Source organism: Bos javanicus, chromosome 1 (assembly GCF_032452875.1).
Source record: "Bos javanicus breed banteng chromosome 1, ARS-OSU_banteng_1.0, whole genome shotgun sequence".
Taxonomy (NCBI): domain Eukaryota; kingdom Metazoa; phylum Chordata; class Mammalia; order Artiodactyla; family Bovidae; genus Bos; species Bos javanicus.
In genome coordinates this window covers 74717290-74744494 of record NC_083868.1, presented here as the reverse complement: position 1 = coordinate 74744494, position 27205 = coordinate 74717290, and the positions used below count along the sequence as shown (strand labels likewise).

Here is a 27205-nt window from a genome sequence, read left to right as displayed (position 1 = left end):
CCACAGGTTCTTGGCAGGCTGTGTGCTGGAGCAGAAAACACTGGAGATCTGGGTGGAGTCCTATTCTATAACTTCCAACTGAGTCATATCACCTTCCAGCATCTCAGTATTCCCATCTGTAATTGGAGGTTACTAGTTCCTACACAATCTTTCTCAGAGGCTGGTCCAAAGAAGAAAGCCACACCATACCAGATGCTAATGCATATTGTAATCCACAAAAATGTACTGTGATTTACAAAGCACTGCACAAAGATAAATTACTGATGGCAAATTATAGTAGTTTATAATCATAAATAATTGCTGCAATTACGATTCCAGAATAGGCATCCAAACACCTGGAGGCTGACTGATAAGCACAAGGAACACCTTCATGGGAAAGATGACTTATGCTTTCTGTGCATCTTTTAAAGCCCCAGGCATGGGCATGCAGGAGGTTCACAAGTACCCCAGATGCCCAAGAAGAAAAACCTGGATCTACAAGAAAGGGCACGTTCCCACAAGTCACCATTTGCTGCTCTCAGACAACAAGCTACAGCAATTACTTGAGACATCTCTTAAAGCGCCCTAAGTCTCAAGGATAAATTATTAAAATCTACAAAGAATCTTCCCTACCATAAACAGAGACCAGATCACGATTTCCATCCTTGACTCCAGAGAAGATGTCATAATATGGCTTAATGAGAGGTGGCAATTATAAAGAGACAATGTCAGAAAGCGCCTGTGCCTTAAATTGCTGTTTAGTTGTTAAGTTGTGTCTGACTCTTTTGCGACCCCATGGACTGCAGCCTGCCAGGCTCCTCTGTCCATGAGATTTTCCAGGCAAGAATGCTGAAAAATTGGGTTTTCCCAGGGTTGCCTGAAATAAGCAGCTTTGCACAGAAGGGCTCTTTGAAAATGCATCAAGTCATTAAACTCTGTTAGCACCTACTGCTTACATAACCCCACTCAGTGCTGCAAAGATAAGTGAGCAGGTAATATTCAGCCTATAGCATGGGGAATAGCGCACCAAGGGCTATAAAAGGGGACCAGGTGTTAGAAGAACACAGAGGAAAAGGAAATATTTTTCCTCCTGGGAGAAATACAGGAAAGCTTCATGAGTCAAGTGGCATTTGAGCTGGGAGAAGAAAACAAAACAGAGATAAGATTTCTTTAGAAGCTGAGATTCTTAACTGCATCTGTGAACAGGCTTTTAGGAAGCCCTACAAAAAAAAAGTATATTTAAATGAACGATAAAGTCACACAGGACTTCAAGTAATTGGTATTAAAATACAAAACTTACTTTAAAAAAGACAAATATGTGATAGAGTACCATATGTGATTCTTTATTAATGCAGTCAATAAAATCTAGCAGCAAGTCTAACATCTACCATAATTTCAAAGCAGCGATGAATGTTTTTTGAGACATCTGTAACGTCTGTAATATGAAATGACAATGTCTGTGATTTCTTTTGGCAACAAAAGCAAAATACAGAGATACTGCCAATACTACTATGGTCTGTTACCTACTTTTATAATGAAAGGAAATGAAATACTGCAGTTGTTGTTCAGTCACTCAGTCATGTCCAACTCTTTGCCACCCCATAGACTGTAGCACGCCAGGCTTCCCTGTTCTTCACCAACTCCCAGAACTTGCTCAAACTCATGTCCACTGAGTCAGTGATGCCATTCAACCATCTCATCCTCTGTTGTCCCCTTCTCCTCCTGCCTTCAATCTTTCCCAGCATCAGGGTCTCTTCTAATGAGTCAGTTCTTTCCATCAGGTGGCCAAAGTATTGGAGCTTTAGCATCAGTCCTTCCAATGAATACTCAGGTTTGATTTCCTTTAGGATTGACTGGTTTGATCGCACTCCAAGGGACTCGCAAGAGTCTTCTCCAACACCACAGTTCAAAAGCACCAATTCTTTGGCACTCAGCTTTCTTTATGGTCCAACTCTTACATCTAGCCACGACTACTGGAAAAACCATAGCTTTGACTATATGGACCACTGTTGGAAAAATGATGTCTCTTCTTTTTAATATGCTGTCTAGGTTTGGCATAGCTTTTCTTCCAAGGAGCAAGCATCTTTTAGCAGTCAATAAAAATAAAGATGTAATTTTTCCCTTTTCAAGTTCAGAGATTCAAAGTTATTGTTTCCAAGGACCCAAGTTAACAAATTCGGATAGAGAAAACGGCCCAAACAAAAGAGTTATTCAGGTAAGGCAGGCCAAACCCTCAAATCTCACCAACAAGAAGGTTCTTCATCCCTCGATCGTTATATTACAAAGTGTCCTGTAATTTCCAAAACAGTATCTTTTTTAAATAAAAAATGAGTGAAAGAGGCTAGAAAACATCTTTCCACAGGTTATATATAGTTTCTTTCTAAAAGTGGAGTAGATGACAGCATGTTGGTAAGTTTATTAAGAAATATACATATATATGCAATAGGATTATGTATGAAAAACTGTATGCAAGTATGAGTGACTGTAAGCATGTTTTATAAACATCGATGCCCAGAAAAAATTGTGCATCAAATATTAATAATAATTAGAATTCAGAGATGATTTTACTTTTATCTTTGTATTTTCTGTAATTGGAAAATGGGCCCGAAAATACCCCAAAATATTAGGTGATTTAGGGTAGCACACATTCCACACAGTATAAAACAGAGCTGGTACTAGCACTCAGAAACATCCTTCTTTTGTATCTTCAGCTTTAGCACTGAATGCACCTGAACACAGGAGGTAAGCATAATTATTTGCCCCAACTTAACTATTTAGAAACTGAGATTCAGAAACTTGCCCAAAGTCACAGAGAAAGTAACTGGAGAAACTGAGACTAGAGTCCAGTTCTCCTGTCCCTTGAGAAGGCAGAATAGTATCACTGTTGAAAGCAAGGGCTTTTGCAACAGCCTGACCTTGGTTAAGTCCCAGCTATGTCACTTAGTTGCTGGTAAACTTGGACAAATTCCTGAATTTTTCCAATTCTAGAGTTCCCCATACTTCTTTACTTCAAAGGGTTATGCTGTTGATGGAAACTATCCAATAATGTGAAACCCTATGACAACCTCTGACATAAAAGAAACATTCTCATCTCAATCACTATGCCTCCCTGCCTCTGTCCCGGAGGAAGGATTCCAGCATTATCTTCCAGAAGCAGCAGATGTAACTGCTCGTTAGGCTCAGCAGCCCAGTTCTAGTCTCAAAAGTCAACTAGGATCAGCTCACTGTGTGTATGTACAGCTCTACTGAACCAGAAATGCACAGTATCAGGCTGAACTGAACATGGGACAGGATGTTGGAGTGCTGAGCAGCCAGTCTGGGGATCTCTAGGGATTCAGATTCAATAGGTCTGAAAGGGGATCAGAGATTCCAAACTGTTAAAAAGCTCCAGGAGAGTCTAAAGAGCTAACATTCAATGACAAGTTCCTGGTTTGACATAAGAGAGTCCACTATTTCTGTGAATACAAAAGGGGCCCAGTCTAATCACAAGCAACGCATCACCCAATGGCTGGCACGACAAGGCCTCATGGAAAGACCAGGGCTCTTCTGTCATGAAGGGCAGTGACTGCCTAGAACAGTGGAGGGAGAATGGAAACCAACTCAAACTAGAAGCAAAAATAAATGTAGAGGGACTTCCCTGCCCCAGATGCATAATGTTTTCAGAGCTGGAACAGACTTCAAAGATGACTTTGTCTGTTATACAGATACCACCACACATCAGTGACTAGAACGCAAAGGAAGTTACCAAGACTTAGCAACGATTCACAATAAATCCCCTCAGTAAAGATGGCTGGATGAATTCATTAAGGAAAAGTAACACTCAAACACCCGAAAGACAAGGCTTCAAAATGGCCTACTCCGTAGACACAAAAAGTGCCTAAAAATACGGTAGATCTGACAGCACTCAGAAACACTCAAACACATGTCTGAAAGGAGACAAGAGTGAGCAAACCATTCTCATTTTGGAGTTGATGGGCAAGCGGAAGAGGGAGGGGTCTCCCACATGAATTAAAGTTTTTGCTCACTATTTTATTCTTATGACCCTACATACTGTTTGGCAAACAGTATGACATTCAGTAATTACTTGTTGAATGCATGAATGTAAGAAAGACCTGTATATGTATGGCTGAGTCCCTTTGCTGTTCACCTGAAACCACCACAACACTGTTAATCGGCATTGTTAATACCCCAATACAAAATAGAAAGCTTTGAGAAAAGAAGAGAGACAGGACAAAAGAGACCATCTCTGCTCCTGCAGGCTAAGCAGGGCACTGAGTGGTACAGCACTCCCCAGGGAGTGGGGCCTCTTTGGTTGTCTGGTCCAGAAATGACACAAACAGACTGCCCACGCAGTGGAAGGAACATGAGCTTTTGGGTCAGACATCCTTTTACAGGTTCAAACGCAACCTCTGTACGGTCTTGGCATAAGTACTTGACCTCTTTGAGCCTCAGTGTTTCATCTTTTAAAAGGGGATAATACCATTTACTTCACCTCTAAAAGAGGCATGATGATATTTATCCTTATAAAGTCTCTGGGAAAAAAATTACATGAATAGATTTATGCAAAGTAGCTAGCACAAGGGCCAGCATACAGTATGAACTTAACAAATGGTAATGTGAGTTGGAATTAATCATGCCCTCTACAGCCAGAGCCTTTCTTCTCCTAAGTCACCTCTAAATATACTCTGTAGTCTTTCTGATAGGAAGCTGCAGAGATAATTCTAGTGTTAAGTTCACTAGATTTTCTAAAAATGCCAATTTCTTAAAAATAAATAATAAAATCCTGTATACCTTCCACCCATAACAATTCTGAAACCATGCATTACTATATCCATGTTTAATAGATGAAAATATTACTATCCATGTTTAATAGACAAAATTATTATTATTTGTGTTTAATAGATGAAAAAACTAAGACCACTTAGCCAGCAAGAGGCAAACTAAGACAGGAACTATAGGTTTTAACATTTATTATAAGGACCATCATTTTCTCAACCTGAAATTCAAAACAAATGATCCTTTTATGGAATAAAATATTCAAATTCAGATTGCTCCAGGACTCACCTCAGATGCTGCCTGGATTACCCTAATACTTACAGCTGAAATCAAAAACAAATTTCTGAAAGAAGAGGGAATACTTTGTTTTTAAACAAAGTCCCTCCTTTGGATTTAATGCATCAACTCTTTATTAAAAAAAAAAAAAAAAAAAAAGACCTAGAATCAGGCCAATGTGAGATTTAGCAACCTCTTCCACTTATTAGCCATGGAACCCTGGATGATTCTTAATCCTAGTAAATTTCAATATCTTTATCTGGATAACAGGAAAGTAATACCTACTTCTAAAGTTACGTGAAATTCCAGGCACCAAGAAGGCAGTCAGTAAGTGATGACTCCTCTAATGACCACACCATGGTACTGACCATTTGTACTGAAGGGGAAGTATATGGACTGCTTGTTTCTTCCTGGTTCTTCTAGCTTCTGCGTAACCCCTGTTCTGCATCTGTTCAGTAGGGATACAACCAGTCTTCATCCAACTTCAGCAGGGGAATGAAGATAACAAAAGAGCTGGCAGAGATATTATGCAAACACCAAATATTATTAAAACATTAATGAACTCTGGCAATTTCCCTGAATTTTGATAAATGGCGTTTATTATGCACTGCCTCTCCCACAATCTGGGCTCTCAAATATTAACTAGATAATAACAGCAATCATTCTCCAAAAAGACCAAGGTGTAGAGAAATAAAAAGCGAATCTAGATGACTCCCACAAACACCTACTTCCAAAGGAATCAGAATCTCCGGACACAGAATGTTAGGACAGACCACAAAGCCACTGTGTGACCAGTAGTGGGCTCAGACCTATTCCATAGCATATGCAGACCTCCACTTTGGTAGGGCAGTGGAGTTTCCTGGTACTGACAGGTCACTGTTTATGACAACAGTCTATATCACCACTTTGCTCTTCTGCATAAAGTTAGCTCCAATCTAGATAAAACAAAAAGGATCTTGGAAGCTGGGGGTACTTATTCCAGGCTAAAAGTCTCAAACAGAGAGTGGCTGCTCCTGCCAATAGCCTAAAAAGAGAGGTAGTGTTATCCACAGTTCCATTAAAGAGGTTTGCACCAAATTCCCCTGTCATTTCATTCTGTGTGAGGGGATAATGTTTTTAAGCTGCTGCCAATCCTCAGGTGCTGCTCCAACAGAGGCAGAACAAAGCCAGGAGGACGCAACCCCACATCTCCCCTCACCCCAACTCACAGAAATAAGGGCCTGGTCCCACCCCTATAACACCTTAACAAGCGGAGGGTTATTAAGACACCTCATTCGCATATTCATTAAAGACTCTGAGCTGTGGCAAGTGAAACAAAGTGCACAAAAAGAGATTTTGTTTTTTTAAGCCCAGCGAAAATCCGCTTTAGAAAAAGTAAATCCACACAGGGACCCTTGCTGTCGCCAAACCTTCACTTGTCTAGAGCAGCCAGCACCTCATTAAAGGAAAGCAAGCAACACACAAATGAATGCAGCACCGCACACAGGCAGGCTCATTTCGCCATCTGCCTTCTAGTGTCCAGAGGGGTAAGAGGCTTAAATGGTATTCTCCTGAATTTTTCTCTCCTGCAGGTGGAAACATCAGATTCCCAGGGGGCGAAAAAGACCGCTCTTGCAAGATCAAGTGGGTAAAAAGGAATAAAAGGGAATTTCGTTTACCTGTCAACACACTCATGACATTCAACACAAAATGAATTAAGCAATAATTCATTTGCCATTCATATCTGGGTAAATTTGTGAAATCAGTGTATCAGCTGTGGGGTTAACACAGAAGTTCCTAATGAGCTGGGCGTTTAAACTTAACCCCTTCCCATAGCCTCCCCTTTTCTGCTCCTTGAGTATCCCTGACTGATGGTGACCAAGCACCTTTTCCTAGTGAATGACCTAGAGCAGGAGACATCGGAATTGATTTGGGGGCTGTAAAAACACAACGGGCAATTTCCATTAGACACGCTGAAGAGAGAGGCAATGATTAAACAACTTAAATAACTGCCCTGAGCATTCTCTGTGTATCCTCACCCTTCTGACAAGCACCGTGCTGGTTTTCAGATCTGAAAGCTTTGTAAGCTTGTCAAGTTTCCCTCTGGAATCCCATCCCACCAGAAGATTAGGGAGTAATTTAAACACACGCACACACATATACACACCCCACATTTATCTAAATACTAGCTGAATCGTCGAATATCTCAACAGAGTGCTTTCCAACCTCATACACAATCTAGGAACACTTGGGGAGAATGGAGCAAAAGGTAAAATCCAGCCCCAAGTTTTAATGTGCTTCATACAACTTCCCAAAACGTTACTACCCTCCGCGGCCACACGTTCAACTTGTATTACCCACTTCTTGGGCTGTGGGGAGGACGCAAACCGAGACGGAAGGTACACTCTGATAGAACTAGCAACGAGAGGAGGCAGCCGGATGAAATCCAATAGATGGCAGGACGAAGGGAAAAACTCAAGTCTTCCTCTGCAGTCAAAGACCTTTTCAATGAAAATTTCCACTACCTGGTAAATTGCCCAAGAATGTGTTTGTCTAGCTCACAGAGACACGAGGCAGGCAGCGCTACACTGGAGTCCCAGTTCGGTGGAGTGTTAACCCCCAGGCCACGTACTGCATAGCAGCCAGAGTTGCCTCGGTGAGCCGCAAGCTACGTGGGAGGCTCCCACCAGCGGGCTCTCACAGCAATACCCCGAACTACAGGATACTAGGGGGTTATTCGATCGCCCTGCCCGGCTCAATTATTTTCCTATACACAACATTCAACAATCTGTTAAAGACCTGTAGGTGCCAGGCTGGGGGATGGGAGAGGCAGCTTTATTCTAATCCAAACGTCGCCGAGGTTCGAAACCCAGGACACCTCTCTCGGCCAGCGAACAGACAGAAAACAAAGAGCAAGGGGCTGGCGATCCTCGGGGTCAGAGGTCTAAGCGCGGTCATTTTCGAGCTGGGAATTAGGAATTCCAAGCTTAGCAAGAACCCTGGAGAAGCACCGGAAATGCTTTGAACCGCTTCAATGGGAAATCTATTTGCAAATCAAAGTTGCAGGAACTCCGGGCGCCCAGCCTACTCGAGCGGGTTACTAGGGAACACCCAACAAGTTTGGCCACCGGGGGCTCGGCGTGACAGCGCCGCGCCGCAAGACTGCTCGCAACTTGTCGCTCGGGAGCCGAGCCAGAGCCCCAAGCTGTCTCCGCTCCCCGAGCTCCAGAGAGGACCTGAGACTCGGCGCAGGGAAGGAGCACGTCCGTGCCTCCGGAGACAAATCCCTTCATTGAAGGCGCCGCGGGTTCTCATCTGGACCGCACGGCTTCCAGAGGTTTCCCCTCAACAGTGAGCCGTTTCACCACCAACGCTTCACCTGCCTACCACCCCCAGTCGGCGAGAAATTAACAAAAGAGTCAGTAGTCGGGGGCGTGCGGAAAAGGGACCCGGGGCAAAGTATAGTTAGGAGGGAAGGGAAGGCGGCTCAGGTTGCGGCGGAGAAAGAATGGAAAAGGCAGAACTGAGATGGGTTATACCCCAGGCACCTGGCTCCGGGAAGAAAATAAGGAAAGAGCGCACGAGAAGGGGGAATGGGTTCTTTACCCTGTTTCCCATCACTCTCTCACACACACACCCCTCTCTTTTTCCTCCTTACCCAGCATGGAAAAGATGAAATCCTTAGCTGTGTGAATCTCCAGTGCTCTCTGGTCGTCATATTCCCGCTGGTCGTGCTTCGTAAATTCTTGGATGAGTTTGTTCAATTCCTCCACCCGAGCTCCCGACCTGAAATCCAGCTCCGGGAACGCAGGCTTGTTGTTACAGCCCAGGGAGGCTGCCTTGCTGGCGGTGGGAGCCGCCATCTTCATACAAAACGCGCCGAGTAGCAGCTCCGCGGCGGCGGCAGCACCCACCCCCGCCCCCCCACCCAGCCCCCCTGGGCCTCCTCCCCTCGTCGGCTCCTTGGCTGTGACCCCGGCCCGTGGGCGGGCTGGCGGGCCGGCGTCTAGGCGGGCGGTCCCGGCTGGGTGCGCTCCGGGCGTACGGGCTTCAGGAGGATCTGGACTGCAGCGAGAGTGCGTGTGTGGCCCCGACACCCTTTCCTGCGGCCCCAAGCCGGCCCAGATGCAGTAGGTCCCTGCCCTCCCCTGGCCCTCGCTGGCCCCGACTATAGCGGTTGTGGAGCCAACCTAAGCCTCCCCCGGGCGAGGAAAGTGAAGTGGAAACAATGTGAAATTCACCAGCTCTGAAATCAACAAGCTGCCGGCTCCGGTGTTACGGAGCCAGCGCCAGCGTCCCCCATTTAAAGGGACAGCGCACCCAGTGGAAAGAAAAATAAATAAATGACAGAGGTCTGCGCTCCATACCACTTGCCAATCTGTAGTCGGGCAGACGTGAGAGATGTAGATGTATTCTTTCTTTGCCTCCACTCCCTTAGGGGGCAGGGATTGCCAAGCGCCTTCAAGGAGAAAGAAGCCTTCCTCTGTCTGATTTTAAGGGCGGTGTCCTGGGCGAGGGCATCCCTATGCGAGGTTTCCGTCTCAAGAATTCCAGCGCCTTTTGATGGTAAAGGAGCCCGCCTTAAGGAATGTAAAAACCAACCTTCTGCCCTCTTCTGCACAGACTGCCAAAAATATTAGGATTAAACGTATAAAAAAGAGTGTCCTCCCTGTCCCGTACAGACATTCCCATTAGCCACTATAGTATTCCTACTTTTGCCCTAGGTAATCAAATTTTCCTGGATAACATCTTATTAAACTTAATATAGTGTCTTAATGATGTTCAGCCCGTTCCAATATTAAGATAGGAAAACCGAAGTGTAGGCGTGAGGAAGGGGAACATAATTAATTGCCCCACGTTCCAGTGAATGTTCAATGACGTGGTGAAAATTCTCAAACAGATAAAATTTGAGCTTCTACTATTTGCCAGGCAGAGTGCTAGAATCTCCATGGACAGTGATAAGACAAAAGACAAGGTTCCTGAGATGGAGTCATACTCAACAAGGCAGATTCTACCTAAGTCCAAGGTCCTTCAGATGTTTTTACCGTTTATGAGCTTTTTGACTCCGACAATTAGGAGGCCTCCTACTCGTTGTTGTTCAGTTGCTAAGCGGTGTCCAACTCTGCGATCTTAGAAAAGGTTTATCTTCCTTGCTAGTTCTCCAAAATCCAACTTGTCTTATCCCATAGGCTGGATATAAGAGCTTTTTCTTACCTGGGTTCTCATAGCCAAGAATACAAACTCTTCTGTTAATTTAGGCTCTGTCTTTTCCTATAAAATAGAGGTGATAATTCCTATCTCATAGGTTGTTTTGAAGATTACATGAAATAAAGTGGGCCAAGCACTTAGTGAAATACCTGACACAATAAGTGCTTAATTAAATGTTAGCTACTACAATCCCTGGGTCTGGAAGATCCCCTGGAGAAGGAAATGGCAACCCACTCCAGTATTTTTGTCTGGGAAACCCTATGGACAGAGGAGCCTGGCCAGGGCTACAGTCCATGGGATTGCAAAAGAGTCAGACACAACTTTTAGCAACCAAGACAAGGACAACAACAAACCATGGAGGAGAAGGGTAAAAAAGTTTTTGTTAAGTGAATTGGTAATTTCTTTTTTTCTTTACAAATTAAATGACTGAGTCAATTCCTTCTATGCTTTTTTCTGTAAGCTTTCCCTAAGACCCTCCCCCAAGCTGGTGGCAACATCTTTCTCCTTAGAACCTCCACTGCACCCTTTCAGAAACTTTCATATGCCGCTGATGAATTTTGACCTACTTTTATCATTGTTAATGCAAGTTTCAAACTATGAACTTCCCTAGGATGACTGCATCTTACTCATCTTCAGATTGGTCCCTGCACAAAGGTCCTCAGTGTTTATTGCATCAGGTGTTGAATGAAGAACTTTGGCATAACCAGTTAATTTCTTTTTGGGTTTTCTTCTCTTTGAAACAAGCTTTCTCACCCAGCTAATATTAAAGAGGGAATATACATGCCCAGCTGAATGCTGGTGCGCTGATGAGGGAGTTACTTAAAACCCTGGCTTTTGCAGGTCTGCTGTGCTGCCCTGATTTCTCACCTCTGAGAGTATTGCCATTATTTGTGCAGTGGAATAAACTATGTAAGCGGTTGGAACCACGATACAAATCGATCCACTCCCATCTGTCAGTTCTTCTCTCAGGATCAATGATAGCCGTCAGTAAGACAGCTGGTTGAGGCACAATCATTTCATGGATCAGAATGATACTAGTTCACCCATTCAAGCAACAACCTCCAACCTAATAGAGTTTGAAAGAATTTAGGCAAAAATTTAAAACACTTTTTCTTTGTTAATTTCCCAAAGTGTGAATGATCCAATGCTCCTCCTTGTGATACTTACAGTCATAGAGATAAAACAGGTAGTAGGAATTATGCCTTGTGACTCAGCCATGAGTCTTGGATGTTTTGAATAAGGAAATCAACAAATGGTCTCTCTGTTCTTCAACACTATCTGCTCACTTTCCATCAGCCAGATCAGAATTCTATGAGTTATTGACCTTCAGTGAGTCTGTGTATTCGAATAATGTCCTGAACAGTTAACTAAATACCTTTTAAATGGTCTTATACAGCTACAATATGATGATACAAATATCCTTTGTCCAACTGGCAAAACAGGGAGAGGATCAGATCATAATTGCCTGAACTGGTCTTTTGGGAAACTTAAACCTCTGAGTTCCTGTAGACTGAGCTCCTCAAGGTAAGTGCTGTCTCTTTACCTTTACCTTCCTAAACACCACATTTAATACGTTTCTTGGCTCACCTTATGACTTTAATTAATGTGTTTAATGAATGAACCGGAGAAGGCAATGGCACCCCACTCCAGCACTCTTGCCTGGAAAATCTCACGGACGGAGGAGCCTGGTGGGCCACAGTCCATGGGGTTGCTAAGAGTTGGACACGACTGAGTGACTTCACTTTCACTTTTCACTTTCATGCATTGGAGAAGGAAATGACAACCCACTCCAGTGTTCTTGCCTGGAGAATCCCAGGGACAGGGGAGCCTCGTGGGCTGCCGTCTATGAGGTCGCACAGAGTCGGACACGACTGAAGCGGCTTAGCAGCAGCAGTAGCATGAATGAACAAATTAATATCATCTCTCAAAGACCAGGAAGTCAACATTTAGGTGATTTGCATGCTACGATAAAATATCTCAGTGTAAACTATCTATGGGCTTTCCCACTGGTGCAATGGTAAAGAATCCATCTGCCAATGCAGGAGATGCAAGAGACACAGGTTCAATCCCTGGGTCAGGAAGATCCCCTGGAGTAGGAAATGGCGACCCACTACAGTATGCTTGCCTGGAAAATTCCACAGACAGAGGAGCTCGGCGAGCCACAGTCTACAGTGTCGCAGTCAGTCAGACACGCACATACAACAACAACAAAAGCTATCTATGGTTTCCCAACAATCACTTGAGTTATTATAAATGTAGGTATTTCTGCTTCTATTTGTGTAGCCTTTTATTTTTCCCTGTGTGTTATATGGCCTAAGAGAAGGAATGGAAATGGAGAGGAAGGTGAAGAGAAACAGAATAATTATAGAAGATATTTAAGAGTGTTTTGGGAGATCCACTGGTGGCTTAGACGTTAAAGAATCTGCCTGCAATAAAGGAGACTTGGATTTGATGCCTGGGTCAGGAAGATCCCCTGGAAAGGGAAATGGCAGCCCACTCCAGTATTCTTACCTGGGAAACCCCATGGACAGAGGAGCCTGGCAGGCAACAGTTAATGGACTTGCAAAGAGTCAGACAGGACTCAGCACTAACAACAACAACAAAGAGTATCTTAGACTTGTAATAAAAGCGCAGGTTTCTAGAGTGTTTCAGATGACTCAGGAAAGATCAATAGAGACTACCATCTAAATAAGCACTAAGACAGGTCATTCCTTTGGGCTTCCCAGGTGGCTCAGTGGTTAAGAATCTGCCTGCAATGCAGAGATGTAGGCTCAGTCCCTCAGTTGGGAAGATCCCCTGGAGAAGGAAATGGCAACCCACTCTAATATTCTTGCCCAGGAAATCCCATGGTAGAACTGGAGCCCCTGGAGGGCTACAGTTCATGGGGGGCAAAGAGTCAGACATGATTTAGGGACTAAAAAACAAAAAACAGGTCATTCCTTTACTTGCGTGTGCAGCATCAAACAGATCAAAGAAACTCCCAGTCTTTCCAAACTGCTGTCCCACTTAGAGGCAGCTGCTGCTGCTAAGTCCCTTCAGTCGTGTCCGACTCTGTGCGACCCCATAGACGGCAGCCCACTAGGCTCCCCTGTTGCTGGGATTCTCCAGGCAAGAACACTGGAGTGGGTTGCCATTCTGCTTACTTCTCTGGGGCTTGTTTGTTTTTAAATACAACTCTCAAGTTCTGTGGCAAACTCTTAGCCATGAATAACTGGGCTGTATTAAAAACAAAAAGTTCCACATCTACATGATGAATTAACAAGATATAATTTTAAACTAAGATTCTCTGATCTGGCAGAGTTTAAAGAGCAGCCAAGCCACATGATCTGGCCTTCTTAGGCAGTTGAATATTTAATAAAAGTCTAACCAAGGAAGGTAGCCAGAGCTTCTTATGATTTGTAAACATAGACAGGAAAAAGAGGCAAACACCATAGACATGTGGAATGTTGATGGCAGAAGGTACGTGAGAGATAAATTCCATCCACAACCTTCACTTTGAGATAGAACTGGGACACAGTAAGGGAAAGGACACTTGCCTACATAGCAGAGACAGTGCCGTTCTATTTCTCATACTAACTTCAAATTTTAGTAAATATTTCTTGTTTCCAGACCACCAGAGAGGATGTGGAAAATGCTAGGAAACTGGATTAGAATCATAATAAAAACAAGAGTTGAGTGGCCCTTGGGCAAAATGGACTCATTGATCTTGAAAGTTTAAATCTTGATAAACCAGGGATTGCTGACATTTTGAGTTACTTAGCTACAGTTTGTATTTTTTGTCCTGCCAATAGGTAGCGGTCAGGGCTAGAGCTGAATTTCGAGGTGCATGTGACTTCATCTGGGGCAAGTTGGTAATTTTACCTCTGGCAAGATTAGGCCACTGAATTGTTAGTGAGGTCCCCAGAGCAGGGTGGATAAGTCATGACAGTCTATTTGGTTCTAACAAGGTGACCCCAGGGTGAAGCCCCACCCCTCTGACACAGTTTCACGGGGGCTCCTTTCAGTCTCTCCTTGAATCCTGTGCCCTAAGAGCCCCGGGGGACCTGGGTGGTCTAACTTCCTTTGCAGAAACTGAAGCGAAACAAATCACCCAACTCTGTCCTTTTATTCTCTGCTCCTGCTAAGCTCCAGAAAGCCAAATCTGTACCTGTGGAAAGAAGAAAATGGACTCTAGGATGGGGAATAACAATATCCAATAACAATTATTAACCATTGTCTTCCTTACAATGATGGAGCACTTTCTGGTTCAAAGAACTTTACACATAAAGCTGTTTATCAGATCCTCACAACCTCCTACAGAATAAAGCGGATTGATCAGGATTGTTATTATTATTCCAATAATAACAAGTGCTGCTCAGAGAGATGGCAATGTTTGTGAGGTCATCTGACTAACAGTCATCCATCAGCTCTCTATTTACATATCATCTCCTGCAAAGGGCTTTTCCTGAACCTCCTCTGCTCCCTCCCCACCCACCTAAAACCCGTATAGGTCATGGAGACTCCTTACAGACTCACAACTTTGAGCCCTAGCACTGCTGTTTCTCACACTTCACTGTAGCTGCCTCATAACTTGTCTGTCTCCCTCACAAAAATGTATGTCCTATGTGGACAGAGACCTTGTCTCTCTTGACTACCAACATGTCTGGCATTTAGTAAGGATTCAATACAAGTCTGATAAATGAAAAAGTAAATGAATGAACCAGGTGGCTGGCTCAGGCCCCAAACTCAGGTCTTTGATTTATGGCCCAGGTTCTTTCCATCAGACCTCCCTAACTCTGTCGTTAGCAACTACTGAGTCTTCAGAAAAACACCGACAATCTGTTTTCGAGAGCTTTACACCTTACCTAGCATTTCATACACAAAATCTGCTCCCAAAGCTTGAGTTGAGTTCCATCATACAAACAAAACCTTTCCTTTCTCTTCTCTGTCTTTTAAGTGCAATTGAATCAATTTTATGACAAAATAACTTACAAAACATTAAGTCTAAATATTCAATACATCCTTTTTAAAAACGCTTTTGTTATGTATTCATTGGTTGCGCTGTGTCTTCGTTGCTGCGTGTGGGCTTTCTCTAGTTGTGGTATGCAGGCCTCTTGTCGCAGTGGCTTGCCTTATTGTGGAGCACAAACTCTAGGGCACACAGGCTTAGTTGCCCTGTGGATGTGGAATCTTCCCAGACCAGGGACTGAACCAGTGTCCCCAGCATTGCAAGGCAGATGCTCAACCACTGGACCACCAGGCAAGCCCAGTATGTCCTTTTTAGGGAAAACTCAGTTTACTTCACCTCTACATATCAGGTAGAAAAAGCAAATTTCTACCCTAGAAATCTTTTTATTTACAAATGCCTTAACCTGATTGACTGTTCTGGGGAAACCATGGGGCCCCTCTTACCAATCCCTGGACACTGCAGCATCCCCATCTAGCCCTTGAGCTTGCCACAAGACCAGGCTCTGGGTCCTCTGCACTAATCCATATCCTGTCTCATATATACCTTGGGTGCTGGGTCAAGTAGTAAGGAGGTGTTTTGGGGGTGGGGGGTGGGGGGCGGGGGTAGTGGTGCACAATACCTTATCAGTAAAGACTGGAGGTGTTCTGTTTGGTTTGCTGTGAGCAATTAAATGAATTGCATCACAGGGGAAATTATATTATTTCTGGGTGGCTACAGAGGATGGTGCTGGGAGAGATGAGATGGGTGGCAGGAATATAGGCTTCAGCTCAGGGTACAGAAGCATTTTCTATCCACAGGAGCCTCTCTGCACAGAATATGCTGCAGGTAGTAAACTCTCCCCATCACAGTGGTGTTAGAGCCCTGTTACCCTCTGTCAGAGGTACACCAGAAGAGGTTCCACAGAAGTTGATAAGGAGCAGAGGCTTTGACCCCCGAGGTGCCTTTCAGTCCTGGAGAAGCTAAGTCTGTGATTCTTCTTCAGTTACTATAATAACTGAGAACTAGTTTCCTGTAAAAGACCTCCTCAAAACCGAACTGTATTTGCACTCTGAACACAAGGTGTTTTATATCCATTTTCACATAAGTTCCCAGGATCAAGGACTGTGTCTTTCTTTCTCCTAACTTAAAATACCTATGGATTTCATTGTTTCTGGCTTGCCTACTGTCCAATCTAGCAGGCAATTTCATTCCACCGCCTACAAAGAAATTCTGTTGGTATAGACACCTGCCACACACATCACACACAAATTCTATATCCAAATTCACATTCAGAGAAACCCTTGGGAGCAAGAAAAGGAAAGGATTTCCTCAAACATATTTGTTTACACATTTATCTTATAATGATAGAGGCTGGCTCTCTGAGCAGGCCTATACAACTGAGCAGGGAATGGTAGTGATGCCTGTTTTGTTTTCTAAAGCTTGTCAAAAAATGATTCGCTCAGCCCTGTCCTGTAACAAGTTTATTTGAAAACCTTGGCTTTTCCCCCCACAACTTTGCCCGGTACTGTACATGAATAGACGGAGTTGTTTCCCCGATCCGAAACCTGGTGTGTTGCGTTGTGGTCCAAAGCTCATTTTAAATTCCAAGCTGTGAAACCTGCAGAGAGGGCATTTGAGAAAAATGCTGACACTCCTTCAGTTCTGACAACATTATCACCCACAGTCATAAATATACTCCTCCATGTCTTCTCAGTCTACTTTTCCTGTTAGTAGTTTCTAAGTAGGAAAAAAAGACCCCCAAACCTCTTAAATAATTCTCTGTGCTTCTACACTGTCTAGTGGAAAAACAAAGAAAAAATAGAAAAAAGGAGGGAAATACAGCAAAGAAAGGAGGAAAGAAGAAACTTCCACAGCCCACTTACTCTAATTTCCCATGATTCATGTCCATTTAAACTACCCTAGGACTGAGTTATGTGCATCTTATTGTGCCTCCGGATTTTTGTTAGGGAGAGGTAGGGGCATATAGATACACATTATGGATAAATAAATTCAGTTAAAAGCAAAGGATCAGAGGCAGGAGAAGGACTTGTATCTGGATTTTGCCATTATTTAGTTCCATGTGCATGCATGCTCAGTCATGTCCGACTCTTTGTAACCACATGGGCTGTAGACCACGAGGCTCCTCTGTCCATGAAATTTTCCAGGTAAGAATACTGGAGTGGGTTGCCATTTCCTGCTCGATGGGATCCTCCAAACCCAGGGACTGAAGCCACATCTCCTGTGTCTCTTGCAATGGCAGGCCAATTCTTTTACCATTGAGCCGCCTGGGAAGCCCAAAGGAAAATCTTCTTCTCTGAAACTCCTTTTCCTCAAATGTAAATGAAGAGAATTAAAGTGCCATCCAGGTGTGATGTTCTGAAATTGTGAGTCTGACAGGAAAAGGCAAAGCAGTCTTGAACTGGGTACAGTTTGTATCACATTGCGTTTATTAGTTTATTTTTCCCCAGTCTTTTCCTGCACGGTTGAATACTCCATAGTTGAACATGCTAAGACATTTTTTTAGGTTCTTAGCTTTAAAAGAATTAGCCTGCAATCAGGAGACGAGAATCTGTAAGTGCATTAAGACTCCCTCCTTGGTGCATCTTGGCTAATAGCCTTTTACTCTCCGCTGGCAGGGAATGGAGAAAAGCTGCTGTGGAAACTCATTCAGCAGCTTGGCCCTGGGGCATGGATGGATGGCCTCTGTGCTCACAGGAAGCAGCCAGGGCTCAGCAGGTATATTCAGACTCCAGAAATTTTCCCCTTAGGAAGAGAGGGAACAAAGGTACCCAAAGAAATTACCCCAGCAAGTATTTACAAGAGGCTGCAAAACAGTAATAAAATAATTTTCTGGCCCTAAAATTAGAAGCAAAGGTTTGATGTTCTGAAGCCCAGGCGCAGAATGAATGTATATATGGGCCCTTATAGCCGGGTTATAAAACACAAGGAATTGTGGTTTTGACCAAAATGTCTTAAGGAGTCTTTTTATTTCTTTACAACAAAGTTATAAAAGGAGTCTGGTCCCAGAAATCTGAGGCTGAAGTTTTCTTTAAGTACTCTGGAGAAGAGCAAATTTCTAAATCTCAGGTAGTAACTGATGATAGCATGACGAATCATGAAAGGAATAACAATCATCACACAATAAATAATATTCGAATGTATAGAATGACAAAACTGGATGCAAAATTAAGGATATTATGGCCAGGCAGGCAAATCACAGATATTAAGGAAGGGTAGGAGGGAGTTTAGATTTCTGCCAGATCAAAAACTAATCATTTGGATAAAAAAGATGAAGTGCAAAGAATGCATGTGACTTGCCTACGGGAACACAATGAATGGCAGGTCTGGAGTTTTTTCCTGCCATATATATCAGTACAAGAGCCAAAGTACATAAGGGCAAGTTTAAGCCTGCTACATAGCCAAAAGTGGTATTTTCTCTAAAACTGTATTTTTTATTCATTCATTCTTTCAGCAAATATTTCTCGAACTTTTGTTATGTGTCAGGCATTGTTCTAGGAAATACAGCAGAAATACAGAATACCAGAAATACAGCAGTGAAGAAAGCCAAAATTTGTGTCCCCTTGGAGCTTATAGTTCATGTAAGTCTGTTCCATTTTTTTTCCCAGGTTGAGTAGAAAATTTTATTTGGAGGATAATTGTCTATACAGATATTGATGAGATTCTTGTTCTAAGTCACTTAATTTAAATGATAAACTGTATATATTGTGCTACAAGAAACCTCTCCATCTATATTAGCCAGGGCTTTCTAGAGAAACAGAACCAATATGTACATAAGAGATTTATTTCAATGAATTGGCTTATATGATTGTGAGGGCTGACAAACCCCAAATCTGTAGAGCAGGCAAGTCTTAAGTCTATAGGGCAGGCTGGAAGCTCAAGCAAAAGTTGATCCTGCAGTCTTGAGGCAAAATTTCTTCTAGAAAATATCATTTTTATTCTTTAGACCATTCAGCTAATTCAAGAAAGCCCACCTGTATTATTGAGTGTAATCTCCTTTATTTAAATTCAGTTGATTATAAACATTAACCATTTTTACAAAACACTTTCTGAGCAATAGCTATAAGTGTTTGATAAAAACTAGGTACTATGGCCCAGCCAACTTGACACTAACCATCACAAACCTTCTCTATAAATTTATTAAGTGCTTATTACATGCCAAGTTCTAGGTAAATCATGCACAACCCCTGTTCTCTGAAGGAAAGGTGTAAGTCATTTACTTCAAAAAATACATAAAAGTATGAAGCTCTGTAAATCCACAATAGAGATGTAAAGAGCAAGAGATGCAAACAACGAGTAAAGATCAACCCCAACGTTCCCAAAGGAAAAAGAAACAGTGCTTTTAAGTAAAGAAATCAGGAAAAGCTGAAAACACAAATGACAGTTGACCTTGTCCTTGGAGAATGGGTAAAATTAGAACAAGGAAAACGGGAGGGTTACTTCCTACTAGAAGAAATGCCGAAAGTGTAGAGTCAGGAAAATGTGTGATGTATATAGAAACATGAAGTGGCTCAGGCGGGCTGGAAATATAGAGCATTCATCAAAACCTCTTTTATTTTGCTAGTGATTACTCAGTGCTTGTTCAAGTATTCATTCCAAAGATATTAAAACATTTGCAGATGAAACAGAGAGGTCAAGAGACTTCTCCAAAGTCACACAGAAAACCATTCATATACAAGTCAATGCCATTTTCTTTCAGAAGCTACTGTTGACTGAGAAAGGACACTATGTTTTTTCTCTGTTATTTCAATTTAGCTATCTTTGGAAAAGTCGTATCATTCTTTGACAAATAAAAAAATTTACTAGGTCCTAGTTTTCAGTTGGCAACCCACTCCAGCATTCTTGCCTGGAGAATTCCATGGACAGAGAATTCCATGGTCCATGGGGTCCCAAAGAGTTGTACACAACTGAGTGACTGAGCACACACGCATAGCTTTCAATGAGCATATAGGTATCAGTGCCCCATATGAGATGTTTAGGGATTTATATATCATAAAATCAAAACCTATTACTTTTGCCACTCAACTGAGAACATTTCTTGGTTTGGTACTATAAATAAATTGCCGTGGTCAAGGGAATGGTACGCAGAAAGAAGGTAGATATAGGAGCCACAGAGTTCACAAGAAAGTCAAGTTCACCAGGACTCCTGTTATTTCACGGTTGTGTGCTTTGTGTGTTCCACTTACTATAGTTCCTATTAGCCATCATGTTTCCAGGCCCCAAGTCCCTCTCTCATTTCAAGGAATAGGAATTGGTCTAGCGAGTCACTATGAAACAAACATGACCTGTGCCTTACTCTACTGACAGCCTCCCCTATCCCTGCATTACAGTCAATCATCCTTTTGCTTACCTAGGAACTCATGTTTTCTACTAATGACCTAACCATCCATGGGTTTGTTCCCCTAAACTGATGATTTTATGGCACTCAAAACAATGCACCTGGTTTCGAGGCTAATGTAACATTTTTTTAAAAATTAAGATAATTATTGGAATTAGAGGATTCCAGACACTCGCTGAGCAAGTCTTTGCTCAACTCATATCCTGGGTGATTGAGCAGAAACAAACTAGACCTGTCTTCTGCCTCTACGTCTCCTACTTTCCACTCTATGAAAGGGAAGCTGAGGACCCCAACCAGGAAGTGATATCATCAAGTGTCTGGTTTCATATCTCCATAAAGCACATTACTTTAATTAAATCTATCAAAGAGGCTAGTAAAAGAGAGGCTGAGGAGAAATGAAGTTATTGATCAAAGGAATTAAATGAATGGACATCACCAAGAAGTGGATATTCACAGATGTGTAGACCACTCAAGGGCAATCAAAGTTCAACTTTCTCAGTGGATAGCTGGACATTTGCCCCATGATGATGTTCTATTATTTCCAAAGGTGGGGAGAATTACAAGTGTCTAAAGGTTTAGAATTGTATTATTTTAAATTTGCATAATACTTCAGACTTATTGTGCAAAACCTCATCTTATTGCCAATAGCCACAACAACCCTATAGGACAGGCAAACTGTAGACTCACAGAGTGTTGGGTTACATTTTGGAGGGCAGAGTTCAACCCTTCACAGTGGGGAAATAACTTGGGTAGCTGTGTGTCTAGGAAGCTGTCTGTGTTTATTTCAGAGGGGCAAGTGTGGGGTGATAGACATGGAGCACCTTGGTGAAGATAAATGGTAATCACATCGACTAATGGTCTTTATTAAATAAAATTTCCCCTTCAAGAGTGGGTATTAATCTACTATAATAGGTTTAAGGTATTGTTTTTCATTCTAGCCTCACATTCCTTCAGATAAGGTCTGAATGTGGTAAGGTCACATTCCTTCAGATAGAGAGCAGAGTCTCCCCTAAAAAGAGTGGAATACTCTGGACTGCCCTGGTGGTCCAGTGGTTCAGACTCCATGCTTCCACTGCAGGGAGCATGGGTTCAATCCTTGATTGTGGAATGGAGGTCTAGCATGCTGCTTGGCACTGAAAAAAATAAAAAAGTGAACATCCTCAAAAACAATCATTAGGGTAGAGACAGGGCTCAGAAAAGTACAAACGGCAGGTCTGAGGCAGGTAGAAAGAAGAGCCCTCACTTGCTTGCAATTGGAACTAGAAGAGCTTGAAAAGTCAAAAGTCACTTCCAGGTGGGTCAGGCTCCCATCTGCGGAGTGGGTAGAGGGTATAACAGTAGTGGAGAAGCATCTGTTTCTTTCAGGGCTTGAGCGCACACAAAGCTGGGTGGGAAAAGCTGCCGATGTAGCTGATCATTAAATGAGAGAGTGGTCTTGTGTGGAGAGTGCACAAGTGCTTTAGCAAGAAATTCCCTTGGGAACAGGAAGTTTCAGGTGGCATGGCCTTGATGGGGACCCATTCACTTCAACTGTGGATTGTAATCCTGCCATTGCCTTCCTTGAGGGACTTTACTCTGAGTTTGTTCAGACAGATTCTTTTGCATATTCTTTGAGAACTAATATTTCAATGATAAATTCATGGAAAGAGGAGGTGAATACCAGAAATTTCTTCTTAAGGTTCTCCAAAGAGGGAGCATTTCCCACAGTAGCCGTCCCTCTCAGTGTATTACACAGTCACAGTATCTAGTCTGTTTCATCTAGTGTTAGTCACTCAGTTGTGCCCAGCTCTTTGCGACCCCATGGACTGTAGCCCACCAGGCTCCTCTGTCCATGGAATTCTCCAGGCAAGAATACTGGTGTGAGTAGCTATTCCCTTCCTCAGGGGATCTTCCTGACCTAGGAATCAAACCCAGGTCTCCTGCATTGCGGGCAGACTCTTTACTATCTATCACAACTGGTTCATTTCATCTAATTGGAGATCAAATTACAGTTTTCAGGCCCGTGGTAACCATTCTTTTTACCTGCTGACTAAAGCTGCAGTCCATGGGGTCGCTGAGGGTCGGACACGACTGAGCAGCTTCACTTTCACTTTTCACTTTCATGCATTGGAGAAGGAAATGGCAACCCACTCCAGTGTTCTTGCCTGGAGAATCCCAGGGATGGGGGAGCCTGGTGGGCTGCCACCTATGGGGACACGACTGAAGCGACTTGGCGGCGGCGGCAGCAGCAGCAGCAGAGATTTCCAAGCTTACATCGAGTCTGAGACAGCATGTCATTCATGCCTTAGTTCAGTTCAGTTCAGTCATTCAGTTGTGTCTGACTCTTTGGGACTCCATGAACGACAGCACACCAGGCTTCCTTGTCCATCACCAACTACTGGAGCTTGCACAAACTCATGTCCATCGAGTCAATAATGCCATCCAACCATCTCAATCTTGCCTTCAATTTTTCCCAGTATCGGAGTCTTTTCCAATGAGTCAGTTCTTCACATCAGGTGGCCAAAGTATTGGAGTTTCAGCTTCAAATCTGAATTCAAGACTCACAATCTCCACAAAAGATTGTGGGATTATTCCCATTTTTCAAAGTAGAAAACTGAGGTTTGAACTGATGGTATAACTTGTCCACATGGTAGTCAGAAGCATACCTAGACTTTTACCTGTGTCTACTTCAGTCTAGCTCTAGGGTTTTGACCACCACACTGGCAACCTTCCTGGTTGCCTCCCAAAACACATGGTGATTCAGTGGTCAGGGTACTGGGTGGGAAGTGATGTGGCTGCCACAGTAGGCCTGATACCTTGGGTCTGTTAATTACTATCTCTATGACCTTTAGGACCTCTGAGCCTCAGTTTTCTCCTCTGCAAAATAGGTACTATTCTTCCATCCTAGTTACAGTGTTTTTATGGAGGACATGTATAAAGATGAAATGTGAATAAAACATCTAAAAATACTTAAAAATTTGAGGAACTGTTATACCTTAACTTTATACTTTTCTAGTATTTTTCAAGAATTAATGTGATTTGAGTTTGTGGGGGGAAGAAGAACCCAATGGAAGGAGGATATCACTTATTCATTCAACAAATACTATACACCATGATGCATTAGGAATAATGAAGAAGCTGATCTGTGAAGAACTTGATTTCTTTCTTCACACTTAAAAGAGAAGACCACTTATATCAGTTACTGGGAAATCCTCTCTGAATTGCTGTCTGAGGTATAACTCTGTTAAAAATGCAACAAAGAAAAAGGTCACCCTAACGCTAACCTCCAAGAAAGCTTTGGCCAATTCAGCACCTTTTTCAAGCTGTACATTTCCTCCCCAAATTGTCTACTTAGAAAATGATCTCCCTCTCAGAAGGAAAAAAAAGTGTAGACTGTTCAAACTTTTAAATTCTGCTTCCCAAATAAATATCACTATTGAAAAGTAGATCAGCAAATATTTGCTGAGCGTTTTATGGGTTCTGTACCACATTAAGAATTGAAAGTGCTGCAAGTGGTAAGGGGTATGTATGGTGAGGCTGACTACCATTGTCTGTGAGACATGGTCCCTGATGTCAAAGCAATAATAATTTCCGTGGAAGCTGTGCTATCAAGTGGAATTTTAGGGGTTGACACAGATTAAGACATCTGACTAAAACCAGATGTCAATGAGAGAGAGATGCTTAGGCATTCTAAGGTTTATGTTCTTGGATTAGGAAGGTGAACCCTTTTTGTGCAAGATTCTGCAAATGAAGCAGAGGAGACTTAATTTGGCCTTGTGGGCAATTAATGAGCCCATTAAAGGTTTTAGAATAGTAACATGATGAAAAGATATGAAAAATCCAAACCAAGTGTCATAGTTAGGAGACTTTTAATTTTGAAAGTTTTATTATCAGAAATAAATCAACTAAGCCAGGTGAAAAAACGTGTAAGTAGAGAAATGTATTGGTCACATAACTAGAACATTCAAGTAGTGGACTTGAGTCATGTTTGTCCAGGCATCCAAATAATGTCATCACCTCTCTTGATTGGCTTTATTCTTAGTCTCCATGTAATATTAAAATGGCTCTCTATGATGACCTAGAGGGGCGGGATGGGGGCAGGGTAGAGAGGCTCACCAGGGAGGGGATATATGATACTTAGAGCTGATTCACAGCTCTAAGAGCTGATTCCTGTTGTTCTACAGCAGGAACCAACACAATGTTGTAAAACAATTGTCCTTCAATTAAAAAAACATTCTATGACAAACCATAATGGAAAAGAATATTAAAAAAAAAAATATATATATATATATGTTTGCGTATGGGGAGTGTGCGTGTAAAGAAATGGCTCTCAGGCTTACATGGTTTTAGAGATTATGGCCTAGAGAAAGAGCCTCTGGAGAAGAAGCACCAGAGTGCACTCTGATTGGTCCAACTTAGGTCATGGGCTCATTTTTTGAAAATTCACTGTGACCAGAAGAATGAAGTTGCTTAATTGGAGGGGACTGGTTCACACTCAAGCTCTGAGGTAGGGGAAGTGACTCTGGTCAGGCCTTCTCCCCACTGCTTTAAGTGCAATAAATGAGTAAGATATTTACACAATGAGGGGGGGTCCCTTCTCAAAGGAAGAGATACTCGGTATATGTGCGCACACGCACACACACACGCACACACACACACACACACATGTATCGCCCAAGCTTGACTTTAACACATTTGCAATCCGAAATAGAGCACCTCTCTTTTCTATAAACTGTAGTTTGTTTCTTTAAAAATTACTTTTATTCATTTTATAGGCACTCAGTGCTGTGAGTCATAGCTCTTGCTTTTGAGTACCTACCACAGAAGTTTCCTATTTCTCCACACGCAGATAGATTGAGTTCTGAAAGTTAGTTGTAAATCCTTTTGCCCAAAACTGAATCAGAGATGTAGCAAAGCTGGATAATTGACCCTCAAAGACTCCTTCATAGTGAAGGGTTGTCGTTAGGAAGGGATGCCCAGCCTGGAATTGTATTTCCTGCTTTTTCTCCTGTGCATCTGGAGGGGAGGCATCTGGTTAGTTCTTATCAATGAGAAGTGTGAGAAAGGCATGTCTCTAATGGGAGGGATGGTTAAGAGATGGGCATGCCTTCTCTAGAACCTCTTCCTCTATCTGTGAGGTGAATGGAGAAGCTTGTCTCTAGGATCTAAAGGAGAGCTTTGTCATGAGACACAGAGTTCCTGGCTATCTGCCAGGATGTCATCTGACAAGCATTACCTACATTGAATTTGTACATGAATGCAAAATATACATTTATGTGTTAAGTCATCTGACCTTAACAAGTACAGAAGGGTTTAATCTTATCATCCACAACCTCATTTCCACCACATACAATCATGAGAGTGATCTTCAAAATTTAAAAACAAGTATTCACTTCTTCTTACAGATAAACTTTTCCTCCAACGTTGTTCCCCAAAATAACCAATTTATTTCACATGCTGGAAATCTGTGGTCAGGCCTGTCAGTTCAGTCACTCAGTTGTGTCTGACTCTTTGCAACTCCATGAACTGCAGCACGCCAGGCCTCCCTGTCCATCACCAACTCCTACAGCTTGCTCAAACTCATGTCCATTGAGTCTAATGCCATCCAACCATTTCATCCTCTGTCAACCCCTTCTCCTCCCACCTTCAATCTTTCCCAGCATCAGGGTCTTTTCAAATGAGTCAGTTCTTTGTACCAGGTGGCCAAAGTATTGGAGTTTCAGCTTCAGCATCAGTCCTTCCAATGAATATTCAGGACTGATTTCCTTTAGGATGGACTGGTTGGCTCTCCTTGCAGTCCAAGGGACTTGCAAGAGTCTTCTCCAACACCACAGTTCAAAAGCATCAATTCTCTGGCTCTCAGCTTTCTTTGTAGTCCAACTCTCACATCCATACATGACTACTGGAAAAACCGTAGCCTTGACTAGACGGACCTTTGTTGGCAAAGTAATGTCTCTGCTTTTTAATATGCTATCTAGGTTGGACATAACTTTTCTTCCAAGAAGCAAGTGGCTTTTAATTTCATGGCTGCAGTCACCATCTGCAGTGATTTTAGAGCCCCCCAAAATAAAGTCTGTCACTGTTTCCACTGTTTCTCCACCTATTTCCATGAAGTGATGGAACCAGATACCATGATCTTAGTTTTCTGAATGTTGAGTTTTAAACTAACTTTTTCACTCTCCTCTTTCACTGTCATCAAGAGGCTCTTTAGTTCTTCTCCACTTTCTGCCATAAGGGTGGTGTCATCTGTGTATCTGAGGTTATTGATATTTCTCCCAGCAATCTTGATTCCAGCTTGTGCTTCATCCAGTCCAACCTTTCTCATGATGTACTCTGCATACAAGTTAAATAAGCAGAGTGGCAATATACAGCCTTGATGTACTCCTTTCCTGATTTGGAACCAGTCTGTAGTTCCACGTCCAGTTCTAACTGTTGCTTCTTGACCTGCATACAGATTTCTCAGGAGGCAGGTCAGGTAGTCTGGTATTCCCATCTCTTGAAGAATTTTCCATAGTTTGTTGTGATCCACACAGTCAAAGGCTTTGGCATAGTCAATAAAGCAGAAATAGATGTTTTTCTGGAATTCTCTTGCTTTTTCCATGATCCAATGGATGTTGGCAATTTGATCTCTGGTTCCTCTGCCTTTTCTAAATTCAGCTTAAACATCTGGAAGTTCACAGTTCACATACTGTTGAAGCCTGGCTTGGAGAAATTTGAGCATTACT

General features: G+C 42.6%; 1 protein-coding gene and 1 long non-coding RNA gene across 2 annotated transcripts in view; one reads left to right on the top strand and one right to left on the bottom strand.

Annotated features, from left to right (window-relative positions):
- MB21D2 (Mab-21 domain containing 2) overlaps positions 1–9278 on the bottom strand; it is a 124354-nt gene extending 115076 nt beyond the window's left edge. The window contains exon 1 of the mRNA XM_061412857.1: positions 8669–9278. Within this exon, the coding sequence (XP_061268841.1) occupies positions 8669–8879 (211 nt within the window). The 5' untranslated portion in view covers positions 8880–9278. The remainder of the gene's footprint in view (positions 1–8668) is intronic.
- Positions 9279–9909: 631 nt separating this feature from the next.
- The window catches only part of LOC133244993 (uncharacterized), a 29540-nt gene continuing 12244 nt past the window's right edge, over positions 9910–27205 (top strand). Inside the window, exon 1 of the long non-coding RNA XR_009735583.1 lies at positions 9910–11742. This is a non-coding gene — a long non-coding RNA (uncharacterized LOC133244993). The remainder of the gene's footprint in view (positions 11743–27205) is intronic.